Raw genomic sequence first — 25,654 nt, forward strand, 5'->3', positions numbered from 1 at the left:
TTTTTGTATTTAAATCTTATATTAAAATATTTATCTCCTACACTTGTTCATATTAACAATTAAGTGAAAAACTGTTTATGTATAATATATATTTTTGTTAAATAATTATATGAAATACTAATGTTCAATTTTATTAATATTTTATAATTTATTTTTTATAAAATGAAAATTTATCTGACCTATAATTTTAATTAAAGAAATTTGATAACTGATTTGTTTCAATTTAATGTGATCATTACTTTAATTTTTGGAATTTTAGTATTCGAAAAACATCTTTTGCAAATGCATACTATACTTCTAAATAACTAGAGATTTATTTAATCAGAACATTAGTAGTTTATATAAAAAATTTGTTCGTGCTGACCCAAACTATTAATTCATATATATATATATATATATACTAGATAGAGGTGGCCCGTGCTTGCACGGGCCCAACGTTGAAAGATTTTTGTTTGTTGGATCTATAAAAATGTATGAGCCGGCTAAATGTACATATGGAGATACATAGATATATAGAGATCGTTAGATATTGTAAATATAGTTGGCAATTGTTTAGTTTGTTTTTCTGGCTGTATTATTTAGATATTTACATCCTATTATATTTACATACATCTGCCTTTTGGCTGCTTTTCAGAGTTGGGCAGCTCCAGATAAAAATTACCTGTGAAATAAGAGGAAAAATGAATTTAGTACAACTTAAAGTGATTGGATTATTTAAGAATGAATATACTATAGTAAATGTGGATCACTGGATCAACAATTCTAAAATTTGTTAGTGAATGGAGTATTTCAGAATTAAAGACAACATGTAAGATCAAAATATAGTGTAATCATTTTGGATTGTACTTGAGAATTTTGAAGAAGTAGACAACAAAAGTTTGCGCCAACAACATCAGAAGAGTCATCAACATTTGAAGGTATCAATTGTTGGAGAAATAGAATGACAAATGAATGTAGTTTGGTTTATTAGAGTTAGATCAGGATTCTAATTAACAAAATGAATGTGTATTTGCGTTCGTGGTAGTATGAATCAAGTAAAAATAAGTTGTAGTATGAATCAAGTAAAAATAAGTTGTGAAGAGAATACCTTTCAGTCTTCCTCCATCATTTTTTGTTCACTTAATTTTGGTTTCATTTAGAAATAGATGAAGCTATCCTCTTGGTTTTACATTAGAGGGTCACCAGTTTAATTGGGTCTCTGCTTGTTGATTTTTAATTGTAAAATGTGGGTGACAATGGCTTGGTACAATTGAGGATAGAAAGAGCGCACGTAATCAAATACACATCTGTTAATTTGAGAGCCAGATTGGTTTCCTATATGTCTATATATAGTAGGTTCTTGGCATGCTGAGATGTCCTATTTTGCATATCTTTTTTATCTGAACTGAAGTAACTTCCTAGTGGAATCCTATAAGGTCTTGATGCTGCTGAATATTTTATCCTTAACTTGACAAAAGATAGAAATTCCAAAATCATTGCGAAACAATTCATAAAGTTCTCAGCAGCCACAATTTCTTGAAAACTAAGGCAAGACAGCAGCAATAATCAATCAAACTATCATTGATGGACCCACTACTTCTAGAGCATTAGCAATATCAGATAACGAAAATCCCATTCCAACCAATCCAGCAACAACTTGGTCTGGCTCCATACTGTGATAATAGTTGTTTCAAGACGATGAAGCAAAGATCAAAGAGTGCACATACACACAAAAGTCAGAGTCTCCAGATTGACATACAAATAAACATATTTAGAACTTCAGAACATTAACTATTTTGGGGGACTTACAAACACAAAACTAATTTTTAAGGTTGGATAGTGTGCCTCTAACTTCGATCACGAATTGAATAACAAGAACAATTCCATGGTCAGAAAGTGTTTCAGTTTTCCTGATCCAATGCAGCAATCACTTAAAAATAACAGTGATAATCAAGAATTGAATTTTCTTCTTCTTTTTTTTTTTAATCAAGAATTGAAACATAGAAGTTCTCCCAATATTTAGATAGTTACCCGAGAAGTTTACCTTTTCCGACAATATTTGTTCTGAATATCATCTATCTGATCATGTAAATACAATCAAACAAATTGAGAACTTCTGGACAAAGGAAAAGGAAACCGCTTCAACTACATTGACTGTTTTTGAGGTTGGAAAGTATTTCAGTTTTCTAGATTCAATGCTGCAACTTTGAAAATAACACTACAAAGCTAATAATTCACTATCTTCAATCAATAATCGAATTAACAAGAAAAAATTCAAGGTTGGAAAGTGAACTGCTAATCTTATAATTCTCCAACTTCAATCAAGAATTGAATTAACAATAAAATTTCAAGGTTGGAAAGTCTAGTGATAATCTAATAAGTATCTAATTTCAATCAAGAATTGAATTAACAAGATTTCACAAGAAGTATGTTTCTTTCCAATCTAAACCTCAAAAAAGACACCAAAAGAACAATCTTTGATGACTGTAGCTTAACTTTCCCCACCAACACACAACTAACAACGTTTTGATTCCCTCAAATCCATTAAAAGTATGTTTTTTTCAACCTGAACTTCAATACACACCAAAAGTACAATCTTTGATATACTGTTGCTTATTCCCTTCCTCATTAACAAACACCCAACCTTCAAGACCCACAAAAGTACTCTTTCATCATGAGTTTTTTGCTTGGACAATTCCAAGAGTTAGACTTGTTTTTGAAACACCTGCAGGATAATATTCCAAAATCAACAGAGGAAGTACAGACTATCATACCTGCAAGGTTCACGTTGCCGCACATAAGGTCCATGCCTTTAACAGATTCTCCATGATTTTCAGCTTGAAATTGTTGCAACAGACTCATGCATTGTTCATACTGTTGCCTAGTCAATTTGGAATGTGTATCATGTCTACCCCCTTGTTCCTCAGCTCCACTTGACATCACATCAAATGAAGGACCATGCACATCAGCCATGAGTCCTTTGCCTTTGTTAAACCTGGTATTCTGATTGTAATTGTTGCGATATCCATTCTGAAAATTCTAGTTATTATTGTAAGAATTCTGATTATTTGTTTGTGGGTATCCATGGAGTTTATAGCACTTATTTATGGTGTGTCCTATCTTGTTGCAGTAGTCACACACCACACGACCCCGATTGTTATTGTAAGTGTTGGAGGTCTGAGAATAATTGGTTCTGAAACTGTTATTTCCTGCTGAAGAAGAAATGCCTGCTGAAGGAGGATAACTTTGTTGAGTCTATCGAGGTTGTTTGGAGGTACTTGCTCCTCCTGAACCATGCACATTAAGAGAAGTCGACTCCATGAACAACTGATTGTTAGGCTTGATTTCTCGTTGTTTTTCGTCCTGCACTAATAATGAGAATGCTTGTGCAAGTTATTGCAAAGGATTCATCATGAGAATGCTTCCTCGAATCGCAGTATACACCTCATTCAATCCCATAAGGAACTGAATCAATCTCCTGTCCTATTCTGCTTTATAAGAATTTTCCTTAACTCCACTAACACAGTTACAACTACATAGAATCTTCACTCAACTAAAATTCAGTTGTTGCAATTTCTTTTATTTAAAAGATCATAAAGAGATAAAAGATATACTAAAACCAAACCAATACAGTATCGCAACGCTAGTTATATACACAAGTCGGTGGAGTAGTATCAGAATCTATTGGGAAAATTTTTAATGTCATTGCCAACAAGCTCCAAAAAAGCTCCAAAATAAACCCACAAAAACTCCAAAACAAACCCACAAGAGCTAGGAGCTTCAATCAAAGATTCAATTAACAACTTTCTCAATGAAAGAACATATTACAAGAATATTCTTACATGATCCGAATTCTTGCTCTAAGTGAAGTCCCACAAAGATTACTGAGGACAGGTTAATGATCAGATGGAAAAGCCCTGCATGCAACCAAGGGCTTGTGAAGATACGCCTGAGCTGTTGATTATTAGTCAACAATGTCTTCTGAAGTGCTCCAATTTCTTCTAACCTACATTGGCAAAATATCTCATATCCGTTATTGGCAACATAACTTGCTCAACATAATATCATGTGCAAGACACAGTTTACAGCTCAATAGTTCTTTGATACACAGATGGAAAAATAACATGTTTATATTAACATATAGAATAATATGCCTTAGTAAATAACCTCAAAGTAACTGGTACTGCAATTTTCAAGGTAGATAGATGGAGTAATGTGCAGAGCACACGTTTGATATTGTATGTCCATCTCATGCCACCTATGTATGATATTATATGTAATGACTAATTTAACTTTTAACTTTTTTAAAATTGACGACAACCACACATGTTGAACTAGCCTTTTCTATAATAATAGTATATATATATATATATATATATATATATATATATATATATGAAAATATTAGAAAAAAGAGTTTGTAACTTGCAACATGTCAATTGTTGGATATTAAATAAAAGTTTGAGGATATTCAATTCTTCAAAAGGTTTTATTAGATAAAGTTGCTTAGCATAATTATCTTTTATGCTTTGTTAATTAGACTCCATCAAAAGCTCTAAAAAAACCCATCCTTTTACCACCAAATCACAAAGCATACCCTCATGGAAGCTGAATATAGGATGGGTCCCATTAATTTTTAGTCTTCCCTTCTTTATATAGTATTTTATATAGTATTTTTAAATTTGTTTGGTGAATAGAAGCACAATATTTTTATGTATTGGGCATAAATTAAATATTATTTTGTGTTATTTATTCATTATGAAAATGTAGATTTTATTTTTACTTGTTATTATTCAAGTGAACGAAAATAATTTTTTTATATTTTATTTTTATTTTTAATTATTCATTTTTAAAAATTATTTTCAAGAATTATATATTAATTAATAGAAGCATTTTATGAAAAAAAAAATAGTTATGTTAATCATTAAATTTCTTAGTAGATGAATGTGACAAATAAAATTGAAAAAAGAGAATATATATATATACACTTCAATGTTATATTGAGAAAGTAATTTGTGGAAATAAATAAATAATGAGAAAAATCAATAATACGATAAAAGTGTTATTCTCCAATTTATTGGGATTTCTTGTGAAATCAATTCATATCAATTAATTATAATAACCTACATATTTAATTGTTTTTTAATTCAAATCTTATATTAAAATATTTGCTCTTACACTTGTTCATATTAGCAAATTAAGTAAAAAAATATTTATGTATAATATATCGTGTTTATTAAATAATTATATGAAATACTAATAATTAATTTTATTTTAAATTTATTTTTATAAAATAAAAATGTATCCGACCTATAGTTTTAATTAAAGAAACATGATAGTTGATTCGGTTCAATTTGATGTGGTTATTATTTTAAATATTGGAATTTGACTATTTGAATAAAATCTTTTGCAAATGCATACTATACTTCTAAATAATTAGGGATTTAGATTTATTTTTAAACATTAGTAATATATATAAATGTTGGGTTCGCGCTGACACGAGCTATTTTTTGTAGTATAAATATATGAAGGAGTTAGTGCTCAAGCAGGCATGTTCTTATCAGTGTGTCTGCTTCAACGTTTTTCTGGAAAAAAAATCGATCACTTTTGTTTTACTTTAATTTTTGTTTTACTTTAATTTAATTAGTGTATAATATTTTTCGAAATTATGAAATCCTACAAAGCTAAAAAATTTAAAATCAACGTAACGTACCTGCTTCAGCGTGTTTCAGAAAATTTTTTGTTAAACTTATTTCTTTTGTTCTACTTTAATATAATTAGTGTATAATCTTTTTGAAATTATAGAGTTTTTAACTCTGACTTTTAGTTCTATGTTGACGTGTCTGCTTCAACATGTTTAATTATTTGATTCTCAAAAATACTTTTTTTTAAAATCAGTCATTATCAAAAACACTTTTCAAATGAATTAGTTAAACACAAATTATTTTAATCCAATATCACATTTTTAAAAACTTTTTTTAAAGATGCTTATAGAAATAGATAGTTTTCATTCACAGTGTCAAACAAACTCTAAATTAATATTTAAAAATTTTCATGAAGACCTAGAATAGTCAAAGAGTTGTAGAGAACTTAGAGTAGGAGTGTTCACGGTTTATTTGGGTATGATTTTATAAGTTTTTATCAAATTTTATTTTAAATTTATTTATGAAATCAAATATGTACAAGCTGAAAACAATCATTTTACTGGTTTCATGTATATGGGTGTCCATGATAATTCTTGATATGACTAGAAAAGTCACTGTCTAATCTTTCTAAGCTAAAATGGTGAATTTTAAAGTTTTATACACAGTAAATATAGTGACGGAAAGTTTTAGAGAAAATGCATAAGTATCTCCCAATCTATGTGCGAAATTTGATACACTTATACTGTACTAATGTCTTATTAGCCCCCAAATTTATTTCATAAATAATTTTCTACTCCTTTTCGACCTAGGTAACACTATCTTTTAGGCCTAGCGCGTGTTAATAATTTTTTCAAGTTATCTGGTTAATACATAGTAAACAATACATAAGTTAGGTATTAGATATATGAGTCATATATTAAATTCATAGCTATAAATCGTATTTATATTGATTTGGATTTGAAATAATTGGACTCATGTACCAACCACCGAAAGGGAAAAAGGTTTTGGTAATGGATAGTGGAAGCAATACATGTAAACAATACACCAAGCTAAAAGTAGCACTCACGTTACTTTTTGTACAATTTGGGAATCCAGTCTTCGTATCCAAAACAAAGTTACGCCAAAATGAAACTGAAACTTATCTAACCAGATTCAACACAAACACCTCATTGTTTCGTCTCGTAAACACAATGCAGAAATTAAAAAGTGAAAGCAGCACACATAGTTGCAGTAACAGTAGTAACATAGTTGCAGTAACAGTAGTACAGCGTCAGATTTTGATCTACTAATAATTGACTCTTATCCAACCACCGAAAATGGCTTCACAAATATGAATAGGGCTAACCGTGGACTAAAATAAAATTAATGAAAAAATAAAAATAAAATAGAGTATTAAAAATAACAAAAGTTTTAACTCAAAATCTGTTTAAAGTTTAAAATATTATAATTTGAATATAAATTATATTTATAAAATATATGTTACATAAAATAAAAATTTCCTAAAATTTCTACGGAATCCATATATAGGTCATAGTCACACATAAACTATGAAATATTGTGATAGTTTTTGTGTTTTATTATGATTATTGATAGGTTAATATTTCTATTTAGTTATTTATGCATTTACTTCCAATCAAACTTAATAAATACTATAAAGATAATTTTATTTGCGTATTCAATTAACAGGTAATAACTCTAACACTATGTAATATTGTTTTATCGATATTTACGATAATATTTTTAAAGAGGATTGACTGCAAAAAAACTATAGCTCATGTGCTTGTGGACTGAGCCGACCATTTTCAAATCAACATAAAAAAGAGCTAGCTCGACATATCCCATCAAATTTCAAAGCATATGAGATGATATTGACAGCTCTACCAAAATTAATATGTCATATTTGAATCAGCCATTACAAGTATACCTTGCTACAATAATTGAGCAGGGACGGTAAAAGTGCTAATTAGTAGTTCCTCCCTTTCAATTTAATTTTTAGTTTAATTTATATGAATTTTTTTAAAAAAAAATAAATTTATGATCTCAAATTAAAAATATATGTAGTTATTTAATATTCTAGTCACAATTTTTAAACTATTCATATATAGAATATTAAAATTGAAAAATTTATCATATTTTGACTATTATTTTTAGTTTCACTATTTTTTAAGTTCCTTGGGCAGTAACTTTTCTTTTTGGGTTTGTAGTTTTGTCCGTTTAAAAGTTTCCATGTGAATAAGGAAATACTAATATATCATGTTTCTTTTTCAATTTAGATAAAACTTAATAGGATTAATTTTTTTATAAAAAATAATTACTTATGGAATGGTAATCTAACAATACAAATATTTGAAAATTTGAATTCTATTTAACTTTATGGGAATATTTAAGTAATAGGGCAAATTTTCCTATAGCTCTCTTTTTGTGCACAATCATGGAGCAAATTTTCCTACGGCTCTCTTTTAGTGCACAATCATGGAGAAGATTGGTCATGAAGAAATAATATCTGAGATCATATCATGGCTTCAAACTAAATCTATGATGCGATTTATGTATATTTATAAAATTTGAAACAGATAAAATATTCCATCTTTTTCAAATTGCACCTATCCCATTTTCTTATTACTTTTAATTTCGCACATTCAAAATTAGAATACATAGATGATTACTAAATTTAACACTTTTAATCTGATTGCTATTAGCAAATTTAAAAAATTGATACATGCTTAAGGCTAAGTAACTTCTTATTTATACTTTTTTTGTTAATTATTGTTTTCCAATCAACTTAGCCAAAAAAGAGGAATTCTTTTTAAAGGAACATTTAATTTAAGTGAGATCGACGATTTAAAAATCATTATATGGAGTAAATATGAATACAAGGTTGTGAGGAATTGTTATGTTATGAAATACACAATATACTATTCAAACATTTAATATATATAACTCATTATTTTTTTTGAGTTATTTGCAAGATAATAATTTATTTAACATCTTTGACAATTGTCTATATACCATACATGCTATGCTATTTAATTTTATTTTAATGTTTTGCACCTTAATCTCTTCAATTCATTACAAAATCATAAAATGTTAAGTCATTTGTTATAATATAATACCTTGATTTTTGTTTTCAAATTTTTATTGGTAGATAATAAATTCCATGTAGTTTAATTCAATGTTCTAAAATATAGTCAAAGTTTTAACGTTATTTCATTCACATTTAAAAAGAAAATTTACTAACTTTTGAAAGTCATGCCTATATAAGGTAATAATTAACTTATATAAATTTTAATAGTAACTTTGTAGTATTTTTTTTTGGTTAAATTTAAAAATTTATTTTTTCGTAATTTATTAGGAACTAGTAATTTATTTAATATTTAAATTTTAAATGAAATTTTTTTTATGTTTAGATAGGAAGTAACAAAAAAATTTCCTTTAAAAAAAGGAGAACTTAAAGTTTTGATTGTTCAGATTATAAGTGTCTATTTTAGAAAAAATAATTTGTTTACGAAATAAGATAACTGTTATAAAAGTCTCTGTTAATGAAAGAACATAATTATTATGAAAAAGTCATTTATATTCATGATAGAATATGATTATTATGAAAACTCATATCTTAAGTTCTATAAATATCTAGCATTCCCATAAGTAGCGAATTCAATTGCATATATGTTTTGGCTTTGTTGTATCGTGATAGATAATTGTTTTTCATTCCTAAAATAATATACATGCAATGACTCTTGAAAAATATTGATTTTTCATGCCTCAAAGCTTTGAATTTCTCTATTATTTTTCTTTTAACATAATTTTTTTAGTATATTATGCATTTAAAAAATAGGGATAATGCACAAGTATCCTCTCAACATATGCTCAAAATTTCAGAGACACACTTATACTTACTAAGGTCCTATTACCCCCTGAACTTATTTTACTAATAATTTTCTACCCTTTTTAACCTACGTGACACTATCTTGTGGGCCCAACGCTGGTTAACTTTCTTTTTTCAAGCTAGCATAGGTCGAAAAGGGATAGAAAACTACTTATAAAATAAGTTAAGGGGGTAATAGGACCTTAGTATAGTATAAGTGTGTCTCTGGGACATAGGTTGAAGATGTACTTGTACATTTTGAATAGTAATACTATAAATCACAACAATTAACAACTTCAAATATTTAAAAATATATTAACAATTTGAATAACTCTCAAAATTTCATTCATGTCACATGAATGGGAATAAGAGGGATAACATATATTATTTGAAAATTGAGAAAAGACATAAAGTGACATCTGGAGATGTCGCGAATATTCAAAAAGACACTTAAACTATGCGAGCATCCTGTAACCCCCTAAATGATCCTATACTTATATTATTACATCATTTTTTGTCCACATGGTATGAAGAGTGTATGTACTCTCTTAAAGAGCGTGAATAAACTAAAAAACGAATATAATTTATTTTTACAAGTATTTTGCTATAAAATATATTTCTTGTTTTTCTTATTATTTTAACTTTTCTCATTATTAAAATTTTATCTTTTTCTTTCTTCCTTCTTCTTCAAAAATTCATTGTCATTTTCATTGTAACTTCTCACTTTTAATGTCATTTTTACCACAACTCCACCTCCCTTTTTACTGTTATTAGTTTAACTCTCTTCGATTTTAAAAGGAAAAATGCATAAGTACCCCTAGATATTATCGAAATCTCAGAGACACACTTAAACTATATTTAAATATTTTTTTACATTTCGAATAATTTGATAAACCACTAAATTTTAAGATGATTAATAGATATTATTTATTTTTTTAATCAAAATTTCACTTAAACATTTTCAATTTTCGGACAATTCTAATTCTTTCAAAATTATCATTCAAATATGTTGTACACAAACAAAATTGTTTTGTATCTGATAGAGTTAGAATAATGTATCCAAATATTAAGAGGGAGAGTGATGTATCCGGATAGTAAAAAAAGGATAAAAGAGATTTTATAATTAATTTAAATTGTAAATATTTTTTAGAGATTATGTATTTTAAATAGCATAATTACATCATGTTTCCAATAAAAAGGAACAAAAGAGACACGTGCCCAATAGTGATCCTATTTCAAAACAAAACAAAAGATACTAGAAATATAGTGGCTTAAAAAAAGTTCAATATATGGACCAATATTTGTGTTAATTGATTTATGTATCAAAATTATCATCATTCAAACAAATTGGTTAAAAGGAGATAAAGTGTCAAACAGGCAGCTAGTAAGTTCAAGTTGCAGTTTACCATAAAGTTGATAATTCATGTGATCGATACAATGGAAGCTGAATAATAATAATAGCTGCTATCCGTCAGATATGTCTGCTCCTAGCTATAGATAATTAAATATGTTCATTATTTAAATTTTTATTTTTTTTATCCACTATTTCCATACAATAAAAATAATAATTGATAGAATCATTGACAAGTCAAAAATGGACAAAAATTTTCATAATTGAAAGTGAGAGGGCAACAACTTGGTTATTTGAGGATAAAATAATATGTACTGTTATTGTTCTCGTGACTATGAATCAATACTAATATAATTGATCTTTGTACAACTCCATAATTCATTGCCTTAACCAAATGGCTACCATTATTATCTCTATTATTTTTATCCTTCAATTATTTTTCCAAAATTGTCTAGTCCTTGCTACTCCAACTCTTGGCCAAACTAGACAAGCTTTGGAGATAATTATCGGCGGAGGTGGTGGTAGTCCACCACCACCGGATAATCAAGATTGTCCACCACCTCCTCCGCCACCAGAACCTCCTTGTCCTCCACCACCATCACTCCTCTTTGAAAGTAAACGTGTCGAGATTGCCTATCATGTCATCCAAAAGCTGAAGTCCAAAATCACACATGACCCTTTAGGTATTACAAAAACATGGAATGGCTCTGATGTTTGCAACAAGTACAAAGGTTTTCGTTGTGCCACGGTTCCTGACTTAAAGGTTAAAGCATTAGCTGCTGTGGACTTCAATCAGTACAAATTCGATGGCCCTGACCTTACTATTGACGGCTTTATTGACGAATTACCAGACATAACAATCTTTCACGCAAACACCAACAATTTTAAAGGTACAATCCCCAAGAAAATTGCGAATCTTCGTTATCTCTATGAGTTAGACCTTAGCAACAACAAATATAATGGTGAATTTCCAAATAACATTGTTTTTGGTGCCAAAAAATTGTATTTCTTAGACCTAAGGTTCAATTCATTTTCCGGGTTGGTTTCCCCTCAACTGTTCATGTTAAATCTCGATGTTTTATTCATCAACAACAACAATTTAATCCAAAAACTTCCTGATAACTTGGGATCAACACCAGTTCTTTACTTAACTTTAGCAAACAACAAATTCACCGGTCCAATTCCTCGTAGCATTGGTCAAGCTTGTAAATCATTACGTGAAGTACTGTTCTTAAACAACCAGCTTACAGGATGCTTGCCTTATGAAATTGGGCTTTTAAGTAAAGCCACAGTTTTCGATGTTAGCAAAAATCAGCTAACAGGAAAAATACCTCATTCATTCGGATGTTTAGCTAAGATAGAGATACTTAATTTGGCACAAAATCAGTTCTACGGAGCTGTACCTGAACTAGTGTGCAAGCTCTGTAACTTGAAAAATTTGACGTTGAGTTACAATTACTTCAATGAAGTTGGACCGGAATGCAAGAAGTTAATTGAGAAAAGAGTACTTGATATCAAGATGAATTGCATTCCAGGCTTGCCAATGCAAAGATCAGCAGAGGAATGTGCTGCATTTTTCTGTAAGCCAAGATCTTGTCCTGACGAAAAGTCATTGGGATTTGTTCCTTGTAGCGTTGGCAGTTATAAGCAGAATCAACAGAACGAAAATGAGAATGCGCCAGCGCCAAGAACTTACGGTGCTTTGAAACCGCATTCGTTGTAAATGCTATGTTTTTTTCCCCATGTTTGCAGATTGAAGTATGGCAGCAGTAAATGTAAATTTGCCAAGTTTAATTTCCTTTTTATCTTTGTTGATGCATATTGTGTTGAAAGTATAATAAAAAAAGCCAAAAGGGTCGCGCGACCCTCGTACGAGTTTATATTATGAACCCTTCTATTTAAATAATAATAGAATTTTTTTTTAAAAGGGTTCATTAGCAATATTTTTAATATTTAGTAAAAATGTAAAAATTTTAGTTAGTTTTGTATCTTATTTATGTTTTTATTATTTATTGTTATTTAAATAATGCAATTTTTATATAACATATTGGAGGAACTTAGGGGCAACAAATACTTAAAAATATCATCAGTTACAATATATCAAAATACACCAAGTTCTCCTTTTTCTTCTTCTTTCACTATTGTTCTAAAAAACTTGTCTTTCACCATTATTCTAAAAAAATTAAATATTTTTTTTGTCTCTAAACACTTTTATTTATCAAAATAAATATCCAATTTTCACTAATTATTGTTTTCAAAATTACAAAATTAAAGAAATATCACATCTATTAAATTTTCAATATACAAATTTCACTAATTGTTGTTATGAAAATCACGAAATCAAAAAATTCAACATCCAATTTTCACTAATTATTGTTATGAAACTTTATGATAATACATTATAGTTTTATCTATTAAATTTAAATTTTTAAATTTAGAAATTTGTACACCTATAGTTGACATACTTTTCTCACATTATATTTATTTTATTTTTCAAAATTTTGTATTCTTGCTTAAATTGTATTCATTCCAATATTGTATATCATTTGTATATGTATTCATTCTAGTTTTCTTGTTGTATATTGTATAATGAAACTTGTATTTCTTGATAAGTTTATATTCATTCCAACATGCATGTCAAATAAATGTGTAGCTATTTAAGAAATATATTTGTATTCGTATATTATTTCACTGTGTATTTATTTTTCTCTTCAGAGTCGTTTCCTTTCAAAAGTCGTATTCATGCCAATATGTATATTATTTGTATTTGTATTCTTTCTATTTTTATATTGTATTTTGTATATTAGTGTATAAAAAATAAAAATAATATGATGAAAAACTGAGAATGAAATATAAAATTAAAAAAGAATACGAGAAAATTTGTTGCAATTATTCTTAAATAAAATACATATCTAGTTGGCTTACCTTTGAGATGAATATAAATAGGAACAAATAAAGATTCATAAACTATGCAACATGAGATTTTGAATGAATACAAATATTAATAGCATACATAGTAGTTTGAATTTGAATTGAGAATGAATACAAAAAATTGAAAAAAAAACTATAAAAACAAAATAAACTAATAGAAAGTTATTGTTTCTATAAATAAAATACATAACTAGCTGACATACCTCTGGGATGAATACAAATTAGTGATATTTAATTGAAAGTTTTCCTCTCAATTAATAGTAGCATCACTACTAAAGTGAGAATGGAGAATGGAGGCTTAATTGATGCAAAAGGTAAAGCTACCATTTCAATCAATATAAAAGAAAGCAGTAAGCAAATTCATGATGTGCTTTATGTTCTTGAATGAGAAGAAAATTTGCTTAGTATTGGTCAATTCAAGGAAAATGGTTATTCTCTTACGTTTAGAGATAATTATTGCTAGATTTATGATTAAATTGAGTCAAATCAAGTCATTATTGAAGTAGAGATGATAAAAAGAAAATTTCCTTTACAATTTCATTACGATCCATTAAAAAATGAAGTTCTATATAATTCATGGCTTTGAAATGAAAATTTTTGTCACTTGAATTTTCATGATTTGAAACTTTTCAAGCAAAAAGACATGGTGCAAGACCTTTCTGAGATACATACTAAGAATAAGGTAAATAATATTTATACCATATCTTTATATGTGTCAAATCAAAAAGAGGAAGATGCATGTCCTTCAAGGAAGAGAAATCTCATATTCAGATGATGAAGAACCACCTCCAAGGGGAATAAAAATGTTGTCTGACATTTGTCAATGTTGAGACTCAATTTCGACTCTCCTCGGTATAAATTAGTTCTCGAGCTTCATAAATTTTCCAAACAATTTAAAATAATTAGTTTTATAAATTTTACAAAAAAATATAAATTTTACGTTATTTAGAATACTTTTGCCATTTCTTATAATTTTTAGATAATATATATATTTTACATAATTATGTATATAATTAGTATATTTTATGATTATTCAAAAAAACATCTCAAAATATTTTAATTTTTTAGTAAATATTCTATTAAACTAGTTTAGTTTAAATTATAGATATATTTTGAATCACTATTTTACAATTAAAATAATTATTTTATTTTTTGCTAAAATTAGGAAGCTCTTTAATTAATTAATACTAATTCGTTTTATTTAAGGTTTAGCCGAATTTCTTATCTTAACTCAATTTGACTATTTATTAAATTTAATCCATCTTTAGCTTTCAACTTAACTCAATTTTGGGCCTATTCTCCAATAGTGAGCCCATTTTTCTTAAAATTCAGCCCATTTTATTTAAATTTGGAAAAATAACTTAAATACACAACTATAAGTTTTATATTTACTAATTTTCCCTTCTTTTTTTAAATATTACATAATTCTTTTTTTTAATTTTAGTAGAAGTGTATAGATACATAACATTCTCTCTCCTATAATATACAATTACCCAATGTAATGCCTATTTTTTCTCCATTAAAACACTCAATCTTCTAAATCAGTTTTTGAATTTTGAATTATTAATTTTAATTAAAACACCCAATTTTGAAATTTTGAATTTCAAAATTCAAAAAATTTGAAATTTCAAAAAACTGGACAATTTCTCTCCCGTTCTTATTGTTTTTCTTACTCCATCACATCTTCAGTTCTTCTTTCTCCATCATCGTTTTTCTTCTTCTTAACCCAACATCTTTTATTGGTTTCTTATTTTTCTTCTTAATCCATCACCGTCTTTCTTCTTCTTAACCCAGCATCCTTTATTGGTTTCTTTTTTTTCTTCTTACTCCATCATCAGTTCTTCTTTTCTTCCTTTTTTTGTTTTGGTTAATTGTTCTATTACATCATAGTTATGGATCCGTTAATTAATAGAAGGATATATGATTCCGACGATGAAAATTTTGAAAGAAAATAGAAAAAAGTCTTTGCATGATCCTATGAATCTTCAGAAGGATTCAAACAATGACTCTGGTGAAACATCAAAATCAAAGGTTGTCAAAATACAACAAAAAAAAGAGAAAAGAAGCAGCAAACATTGTTGTTAGGCCTACATTGTTTTGGGTTTGTATTTTTGTACTTAAAACTGTTGTTGAAATTAGTAAAAAATTTAAGGAATCCAATATGTATAAAAAATCATGAAAATTATTATCATGTATCAGACAATAGGTTTAATACATGAGTACTAAGTGGATTATAACGTTTAGTCTATGCTTTGACACATGAATTAGATGTGTATCATATGATTTCCTATGTATCAAGGGTTTTTTAAATTTTTTATCATGTATCAGTGATTAATTTCAATAACTGCCATCAAGTGTGCTTGCTGATACATTTTGAATCAGTGTGTATAGTGTTTAAGATGATGCATTGATACATGAATTTGTTGTGTATCATAATATTTTCTATGTATCATGAGGTTTTGAAAATTGTTATAATGTATCATTCACTAAGTTTAATAACTGCGTCATCAACTGTGCTTGATGATACATATAGAATAAGTGTGTATAGTGTTTAGTCGATGCACTGATACATGTATTAGATATGTATCACATGTTATAATGTTTAGTCGATGCACTGATACATGTATTAGATATGTATCACATGTTTTTCATGTAGTATGAATTTCTGAAAACTGATATCATGTATCATTAAGGTATTAGTTGTTTTATTTAGTATTTATATTTCAATATCGTTATAATTTTTTTTTCAAATTGCAGCCACTGAAGTACAAGATAAAAAAGATACCAACACATCCCATAAGCTTTGCTGTCAATTTTAATAACAATTTCCTAAAGGACTTTGAAAAATACATAGGGGAGAATGTTATCCAAATGTTTAAGGATACAATTTTTGGACCCTTTTTAGATATTTTTAAATGTAATTTTCAGGGCCAAATAACTAAGTGCTTATTGCTTTTAGAGTTGGAACAAAGCAACCCTAATGTGTTGCATATTAGACATTCAAACGGGTGTGTCCTAAAATTTGGTATAGATGAATTTGCATTATTAACAGGACTTATGGTCAGAGGAAATACCAATGATTTCAAATACCCAGAACCAACTAATTGTATGCTTTTTCAAAAGTATTTTCCTGATGCAGTGAATAGTGTTACAAAGCATTAACTAGTTTAACGGTTTAAGATGGGTAATTGAGAGAACAATCAGGATGCACTCCAAATGTCTATACTGTTCTTTATTCATACATTTGTATTAGCTACTCTTGATAATACAACTATATCTATTGTGGACTTTCTAATGGTTGAAGATGGTAGATATCAACATTTTCCTTGGGGTCATCTATCATTTTCAAAACTAATTGGTTCACTTAGACAGGATTTTGATGTTAGTAAAAAGTTGTATCAATTATATGGGATGCCCTATGCACTTAACGTTTGGATATACGAATGTGCATCCAATTTAAATTCTGAAATAGCTGTGAAAGAACGAAATGTCATCCCAAGAATGTGCAATTGGAGAGTTATGTTTGATAAGGTAAAGTTTGAAATGCTTATGTCTACCATTTTCCAAGAGGTAAAATTTTATTTTTGTCTATGAAATATAGTTATTTATGTCTTGTGATACATTGTGAAATATTATTGTATTAACAGTTAAATTATCTTATGTGTTGTGATACATTCAGAATGCATGTTCAAACATTGTCCCAACAGCAGAGGAAATTGAAGCTTTTGACCTTGCTCAAGTTGAACATGCTCATTCTTCATCATTACCATTAGTACAACCAAATGAGAAAGATGATTTTGATAATTTCTCCACAAAACCTCCCGAACAGTTATTGATGACATATTCTAGAGTGTCTGATACATCTCCTCCACCACCGCCAAAAAGAAGAAAAAAAGTGATTATACAAAAAAATAAGGTGTCAGAACAGAACCAGCCTGATCAATCAAATGTGTCTCTGACACCGGATGATGATGTACATGTTTCCATGTCAAATCTCCCTGCAAATTCGAATGCCGATGATGTACATGATTCTGTTCCAGACGTGTGACCAAAATTGGCTGCTGATGTACATGGTTCTGTTCCAGACGTGTCTCCGAACCCGGTTGCTGATGTTCATGGGTCTGCAGATTTACAAAATTTCAACAATATAATTCCATATTTTGAAGAGTTGAAAGGACATTTGAAAACTTACGTAAGTAAATTATTTTGATATTTTAGAACAAATTTTTTTATCCTAAATGTATCTACAATTTGTAGGTTGACAAGAAATTTGAGGAACTGATTATATTGATAAAAGAAAATCACTCCCAGTTGAAGCAATCTATAGGCAAGGAAAACATCATTTTTCAGGCTAATACAATCACATTTCAGTCTGACAAACAAACATCTCAGCAAATACCAATTGATCTTTCTGATATGGGTGGTGTAGCTGAGGATGGTGTTGGTTTTTCTGGTAAAAATGGTGAACATCAAATCGTCGAAGATGCAGGGGATGTTGCTGAGGATGGTGTTGGTGTTGCTGTAAATGAGGGTGAACAACTAGTCAGTGATACTCCAAAGGTAATGTTTATGATACATTGGACACTTTATTTTTCCATTTTAATATATGTCGTGTATCATGCACATATAGTCAATGCTATGTATCATGTGAACATAATCACTATTACTTATCAACACAAATTATATTAACAATTTTTATTTCTAAACTGCATATTCAGGATGGTGACGCACATCCCCTGCACCAAGATTTAAATAAACATATCATGGACACTTTCTTATTCATTTTAATTGCTGTCATGTATCATGCACATTTACTCAAGACTATGTATCATGTGATTATAATCAATGTTACGTATCAGCACAAATAATATTAACAATTTTTTATTTCAAAACTGCATATTCAGGATGGTGGCGCACATCAGTCGAACCAAGATTTAAATGAACATATCATGGAGCAAGATGTTGATGACAATGTTCAACACAACATCCCTCATGTTTTGCCCGAAAAAACAACAATGGATGTATCGGTAGATTTTTCAATTTTGATTTAAGACACACAATTTCATTACACACAAATTTATTTTAAAAATCATTACATCATATTATACAGGAACCTTCCACTTCAACAACAATATCGCCATCAACTCAAGCAGCAATAGATGCGCTTATCAAAGATTTGAGTAAAGATCCTACTAATGCTAGACTATTATATTCTTACAATCCACAGAATATAACTAGCAGCCAGTACTTGTTGACCGACAATAAATTACCCACTGATATTCCAACAATGGAGATTGGTGTTAGAACCGATTCAGTCACTCCTGCGCATAGAAATAGAATGCCTTCGAGAAGGATTCAATCTCCATATTGTACTTTTTTTGGGTCAAGCGAGAAGGGAAAAGAGAAATTAAAGGATATGACTCGACTCCATTTCCCGTTCGAAGGATGTGGCATTACAGATCAAGTTTCGCCGAAACTTACTGAGGATAACATGAATTGGTTGTCAAGGGGGCTTCTAAAAAATCATAACAATAAGTAAGTTTTGTACATTATTTTTGCAAGTTTTAGGCATAATCATTTTTATATAACTAATTCATGATACTTTGTTATATAAAAATTGTAATTAAGTGAGTGTTATGTATCATGTATATATATTCAAACTTATGTATCATATATGCAGGAACCCATCGGACGATAAATACAGATCAAAATCTTCTTCTTTTGGATTTACGATGATGGACTTTGTTGTTGCTTTTACAATGAACAAGAATTGGTTTTATGCCATGTCACAGCCAAACAAATGTTGGTCTGATGAGGTAAAAATCTTAAACTATTTATCAAATATGTATCAGTCATAATTATATTATAATAACATGATACATTCTGTAGAAGTATCATACTATTTAATTAGCAATGATACATTCTATTGAAGTATAATACTATTTAATTAGCAAAAGTATCATACTATTTTTTAATAATTATATTTTTTTATATTGTTTAGATGTATATCATTTCTTACTATGTTTTCATTTTGTTTATAGCACATCGATGTGATTTTTACTATCTTCGTAAAAAATTAAACTTTGCAGCATGGATCAATACAGATACACAACAACCCACTGCTTGTTCATGTCACATGTACAAAACTGTTATGATAGATATTACATGGACGATGATGATGATAGTCTTACTACACTAGAACATATTAATCGCGCTTCAGTTGTATCTGTACATGAGAGGTCAATAATTAACATCATCAAAGGTTTTGGAATACCAGCTGCTTTACCATGGCATCTTGTAGATGAGGTCTACATCCCAATTAACTTTGATCAAGAATTCCATTGGGTGCTGGCTGTTGTTGATTTGAAAAACAGGGTGATAAGAGTTTTTGACTCATCAATTAGCACAAGGAAAAAAGCAATTCCTCATGAGATAAAAATGTTGTCTAAATGCTTCCTTCTTACCTACTGGACACTGGATTTTTGAAGAAAATGAACGCACAAAATTTGCTGATTGTCATGCATACAAAGACAACATTACTGGTTCACTTCTGGAGCCTCAAGTTCCTTTCATGATTGAATTTTCACAAGACATCCCTAAAGAGGACTGCGATAGCCTGTAAGTATCAAGAATTTTTCCTTTGTCCCTTTTAATGTATCATTAAGTTTTTAATTTATTCTGTATTTTTTGTAGAGACTGTGGGTTGTATGTTACTGCATTTGCCGAGTATATGAGTGACCAAATCAATATATCATATGTTGATTTTAGTCCTGATTACCTACGTCAAAGATATGGAGCATTGCTGTGGAGTTATGGAAGTGAGAAGGCTAAGTGCGGATATGTTAGCGATAATGATGATCCACCAAAATCCAGGGGCATAGTCACACCACCACCAGAAGAAGATTTAGTTCACATAGTGTAGTATTTTATGATAAAACAATATTTTAATGTTATATTTATTGTTTTTATATGTTATTGAACAAGTATTTTGATCCTTTTTAATGTTATTTTTTTTGGGTTTGTCAATTTCCATGAGTATTTTTTTTAACATTACGTAACAAATATTTTTATCTTGAAAATATAAATATCAGACAAATTATAGCGTCACACAGGTTTAATTTCTTTTGATAAAGTATAGTCAAAGTATTTATAATTAAACATAGAAATAAAGATTTTTAAATTTTTTATTTAATGGAGATGATACATTGGGCAAAACCAAATGATACATATATACCAAACACACACTAAAAATAACTGATATATTGGCTAAACCATATGTATCATGTACAATATGTTACCCTATAATCCTTAAATTTTACATGATATTTAGGTACAATGAATAGCATAGTTATATGAATTGGTATTATTTTTTAAAAGTAAAGTTATTTACTGTATATTTCAAGAAAAGCATATAAAAAAAAGCATTACACAAGTTAAATTATATAAAATCACATGATAAATGATTTATAGTCATTATAAAGTACACACTAACCTCAATAAGATTTTTTATTTTTTATCTAATGGAGATGATACTTTGTGCAAAGCAAATGATACACATGTACCAAACACACACTAAAAGTACATGATACATTGGATAAACCATATGTATCATGTACAATATGTTACCTAATAATTCTTAAATTTATATATCTTAGTGTAACATAAGATTTATAAAATTTTATATGAAAAAGAAATATTGACACAAATATATTTATCAACACCAATAATAACAAAGTATTTATAATCAAAAGCATGACTTCAAATTTAATTAACACAGGTTATTAAGTTTATTTATCTAAACCAAAAGTGTTTAATTTGCAACTGTAATGAAAACTGAAAATCATTAAAATGTTTACGTTATAAATTATTCTTGATATCATAGAAACATTACGACTAATTCACTTCTCTTTTGGGTAGAAAGTACAAGTTCTTTTGTTGTGTCCTTCTTGTCCACATTGTCCACAACAGTTTGTGTTCACCAAAATCTTTTCATCTGCATTCTTTCTTCTTCTTTTTCTTGGTCGTCCAGATGATCTTCTGTATCTAGGTGGATACACAGTTTCAGCTACCACATTATTAGGATCTGACCAATCTTCCTTATCTGGCATTGGTACCATTGGAATTTCATATGTTTTTGCCAATGCATCAGGCTTGTAATAATCAGAGCAACGGATTCATATATGTTACATTATTTTTTTTCAATACAGCGATTGCATGTGAACAAGGTATCTCATCTAGTTGAAATCTACCACAAGAACATATTTTCCGCTCAAGACAAACAATATATCTTCTTCCATTTTCATAAGCTGAGAAAATAAATTCAGATGATGGAACAAACTGTGTACATTAAAAATTTTAAATATATAATTTTTAAAAAACAAATCATGTTCAAAAATGCAGAATGATACACTGAATTAGATATATATAATATAAAGTATTATATAATGATACATACCTCCATTTTTGAACTTTTAGCGGCGTTTATAATCAACAATTCCTCAAATTTTCTCCCCAATGTGTCCTTTGTGTATGAGGATTTTTCTCTGTTTTTGAAATGCAAAGATCCAAAAAGAATTCTAACCTCTTCCGAGAATTCTAATATAGTTAATTGGCATGCTTCAACAAGACAACCATTGATACATTTTGCAATGTTTGAAGTCATCATTCTACCTCTGTTTACTGTTGCATGAACTTTTGACCTCTTTTCATAACCTGCATATTCAAGGTACTCCTTAACCCTGTGATCAATTCTATCAACCTTAGCCATCAACTTATCAAAATTTTCTTTTCTATATGCCTTGGCCATAGAGTAGAATAGATCACTTATGGCCTTTCTGCTCCTTTTGAAGTTTGCACATACATTCTTCCAAAGTTGCTAGATGCATGCATAATGAGGTACATTTGGGAACACAATCCTCACACTTTTCATGATACTCTCATTTCTATCTGAAACAACACACATATCTTTTCTACCGCCAAATGCATGTTTGAACTGTTTGAAAAACCATGTCCACGAACAATCATTTTTGGTATCAACAACACCATATGCTAATGGAAATATGCAACCTGATTACACACAAATTATATTATTTGATATGTAATATATAAAAACACATCATTACTATAAAAAAAATGCATGCGCCATCAAGTGTGCTTGCTGATACAAATGTCCCTTTGTAAGCTCCACTTAGATGTGCACCATCCACAACAACTACTGGTCTGCAGTATTTAAATCCCCTAATGAATGGTCTTAAGGCGATGAACAAATACATAAATTCATCCTCTTCGGTCTTATGCATTCTTATATAAGAATTTGGATACACAGTTTTTAACATGTGTATGTATCGCGGTATCCGTCTATATTCTGCAGATGGTTTTCCCCTAATCATGGAGAGTGCACGTTATTTAGCACGCCATGCTTGCTGGTAAGATATTTCAACCCCATAATATTCTCTAATATCATCAATTATATCTCTTGGAGTATAAATTCGTTTATGATTGACCAATTTTGGAGCAGTCACTCCACTTACAAATCCGACTATTGCTTGGACTTTGGTTAATACCCTCTCCCTCATCGGACAAGTATGTTCACTATTGAAACTTCTAACAATGAATATATCAGATTTTTTCCTGCAGGACGACTTCATAGTCCAACCACATTTGTCTGAAAAACATACCAACACATAGCTGCGTACATTTTTAAGCATATTACTACATATAGTAATTGCATCATATAATATATTAACCAATAATGTTTAAAGTAATCAAAAAATGAATTACACAAAAAGTATCAACCAATTTTTAAGAAATTAATTAAATGGTGATACATTAATAAAAAGTATCCACTAGTTGTGATATGATTGTTTAAATTGATATAGTCCTTACTATATTAGCAGTAGTATATTAAAGTATCAAAATAGTTATTTCAATGTATCAAAACAAATTACTGAAATGATGATACATTAAAATATCAAAGAACAAATGATACATGTAGGTTTTCATTTAAAATAGTAATGTTTCATGTACTAATTACAATATCAAAGAACAAATGATACATTAAAATATCAAACACTATCATACCTTTGTTGATCAGACCTCTTTACTTTGCAATTGAAGTTGTTCTTTATCTTATATTTCGTCATCACATCTACAAGTGTTGCTTTTGTCCTTATATATCTGACCTGTCTTCACATCAACAAAATCTGAATTGATTATAACATTTGTAACTCCAACTTCTGCATTTTCATATGAATCAAATAATCTAGTTTCAACCATTGCCAAAGCCTGTGTATCATGTGTTGTGCCTTCTACACACGTAATTTCTCCACTTGTTCCATCAAAGTTATGTACAGTACCACCATTCTTTTCAATTGTGTCAATACATAATGGATACATTGAAAATCCAGGATCGTTTTTTTCAGTTCAAAATGTAGTTTAACACTAATATCGTTCTTAAGCTTCATCGGACAGGAGTTACCTTGTACAATGTATCGAATTTCAATTTCTATCTTTGATACATCAATATCCAACTCGGCTGCAATTGCTGCTTTGAGATTAGAAAATAAAATTGAATCTCCAACAACGATTCCGTCGATTTTGTAACTTCCACACTGCAATTCGTTCACCCAAATTCCGGAATGTCTCATCAAAATTGATATATTCATCTTGAAACATCCACAATAACAACAATAAAATTATTGCAGTTCGAAATTTAACATATTATTTATAAAAAATGTATTAAAAATAGATGATATAATCTTTGATTTTCAAAATTTGAAATTAATATCCAATTACATGCTGATTTAGTGCTGATTAATGATCTGTTACCGTAAATTAAGCTGTTTTAGTTAACAAGTTTAAATGCACTGTTTTTTCCCTATTTTTTTCTTAACAGTTTAAACTTACCATGTATCATTTACCATGTATCACTAGAGTCTAAAGTATCACGACACAACTATTTTAAGGGATTTTTAGTAAATACTAAATTTGTCGGGACAGAGTGTAATTATTGAATTACACTATGGCATTCCTTAAATTTTTACTTTAAATTTTCAGCAACCAATTTCCTTCCCCATTCCAAGTAAGCCGCCCCAGCCCAAACATTTTTTACCCAATTGTCCAGCCTCCACCCCTTTGACCCGATCCATTTTTTATTTCACCCAGCCCCTGGAAAACTGACGAACAGGTCGAAAAGCAGCATTTTCTCGCTGAAAGTTAATTTTTAAGGCCCCCTAAAAGTTGAAGAATAAGTCGATATACTATCTGTATACATTGATATACAGTTGAAATATACAGTATACAGGTCAAAACATTTCTATTGCAGGGTAAAAGCGCAGGAAATAAAATCTTCATGAATTTCATGATATACACTTGGTGTATATCATGAAAAATAGGGAAAAAGAGGAGCCAAAAGCCCAATGATTTCCACAGGTCCAGCAAACTTGGGCCCAAGTTCATGTTGTGGGCATTTTAGTATAAGACAGGTGGGCAAAAAGCCCACTTTCGTGGAATTTAGGCAAATTGGCCCAAGTCAAATACTACTCTCCTCTTTCCTCATTATTTATATATTGTTATTGACTAACATTTTGATTGCAATTTAATTAATTCTCAAATGATAGCCATTTCTCTTTATATTTACATATTTAATAATATACTGATACTTATACATATAGATTTTGCTTAGTCTTTATTCTATTTATTAGTTATGTCAAATGTTTAAATTATTCTCTTTAGAATAACTCTTTAGTTTAATTTCCTCTTTAAGATAATTAATTTTAGAAAAATATAATAATAAATGATTAAGTAAAAAATTTGAATTTATTTAACTTAGTTAAATTTTTTTTAAAAAAGTGTCAAAGTCATTTTTAGTCAAATCGCCGGTCA

General features: G+C 29.0%; 2 protein-coding genes, 1 long non-coding RNA gene and 1 pseudogene across 4 annotated transcripts; 2 read left to right on the forward strand and 2 right to left on the reverse strand.

Annotated features, from left to right (window-relative positions):
* Positions 1-462: 462 nt before the first annotated feature.
* LOC101253633 (uncharacterized) lies at positions 463-4,291 on the reverse strand. Of its 2 annotated transcripts, XR_011212086.1 has the most exons (3): positions 4,147-4,291; positions 1,088-3,985; positions 463-661 (listed from the first exon to the last, which is right to left on the reverse strand). It is a non-coding gene; the product is annotated as an uncharacterized lncRNA (long non-coding RNA). The 2 variants fall into 2 exon arrangements; XR_003244085.2 differs by lacking the exon at positions 4,147-4,291 and having other exon boundaries at positions 1,088-4,140.
* Positions 4,292-11,140: 6,849 nt separating this feature from the next.
* Positions 11,141-12,767, forward strand: LOC101253330 (uncharacterized protein At4g06744-like). The gene has a single exon (XM_004248710.5). It carries the CDS (start codon positions 11,235-11,237, stop codon positions 12,561-12,563), a length of 1,329 nt encoding a protein of 442 aa, XP_004248758.1. The 5' UTR covers positions 11,141-11,234; the 3' UTR covers positions 12,564-12,767.
* A 4,184-nt stretch (positions 12,768-16,951) lies between these two features.
* LOC138338870 (uncharacterized) lies at positions 16,952-20,693 on the forward strand. The gene is made up of 10 exons (XM_069289954.1): positions 16,952-16,955; positions 17,025-17,341; positions 17,451-17,813; positions 18,029-18,331; positions 18,676-18,798; positions 18,882-19,306; positions 19,930-20,077; positions 20,146-20,155; positions 20,260-20,389; positions 20,465-20,693. The coding sequence occupies exons 1-10, from the start codon at positions 16,952-16,954 to the stop codon at positions 20,691-20,693; spliced, it is 2,052 nt and encodes a 683-aa protein (XP_069146055.1).
* A 976-nt stretch (positions 20,694-21,669) lies between these two features.
* On the reverse strand, positions 21,670-22,577 carry LOC138338871 (uncharacterized; annotated as a pseudogene).
* Positions 22,578-25,654: the final 3,077 nt, after the last annotated feature.

Source organism: Solanum lycopersicum, chromosome 10 (assembly GCF_036512215.1).
Source record: "Solanum lycopersicum chromosome 10, SLM_r2.1".
NCBI lineage: Eukaryota > Viridiplantae > Streptophyta > Magnoliopsida > Solanales > Solanaceae > Solanum > Solanum lycopersicum.

Coding starts and splice junctions, on each gene's coding strand:
- LOC101253330 (XM_004248710.5), top strand. CDS start 11,235: ATGGCTACCATTATTATCTCTATTATTTTTATCCTTCAATTATTTTTC.
- LOC138338870 (XM_069289954.1), top strand. Junction 18,799..18,881: donor AAACAACAATGGATGTATCG/GTAGATTTTTCA, acceptor CATATTATACAG/GAACCTTCCACTTCAACAAC. Junction 20,390..20,464: donor AAAGAGGACTGCGATAGCCT/GTAAGTATCAAG, acceptor TATTTTTTGTAG/AGACTGTGGGTTGTATGTTA.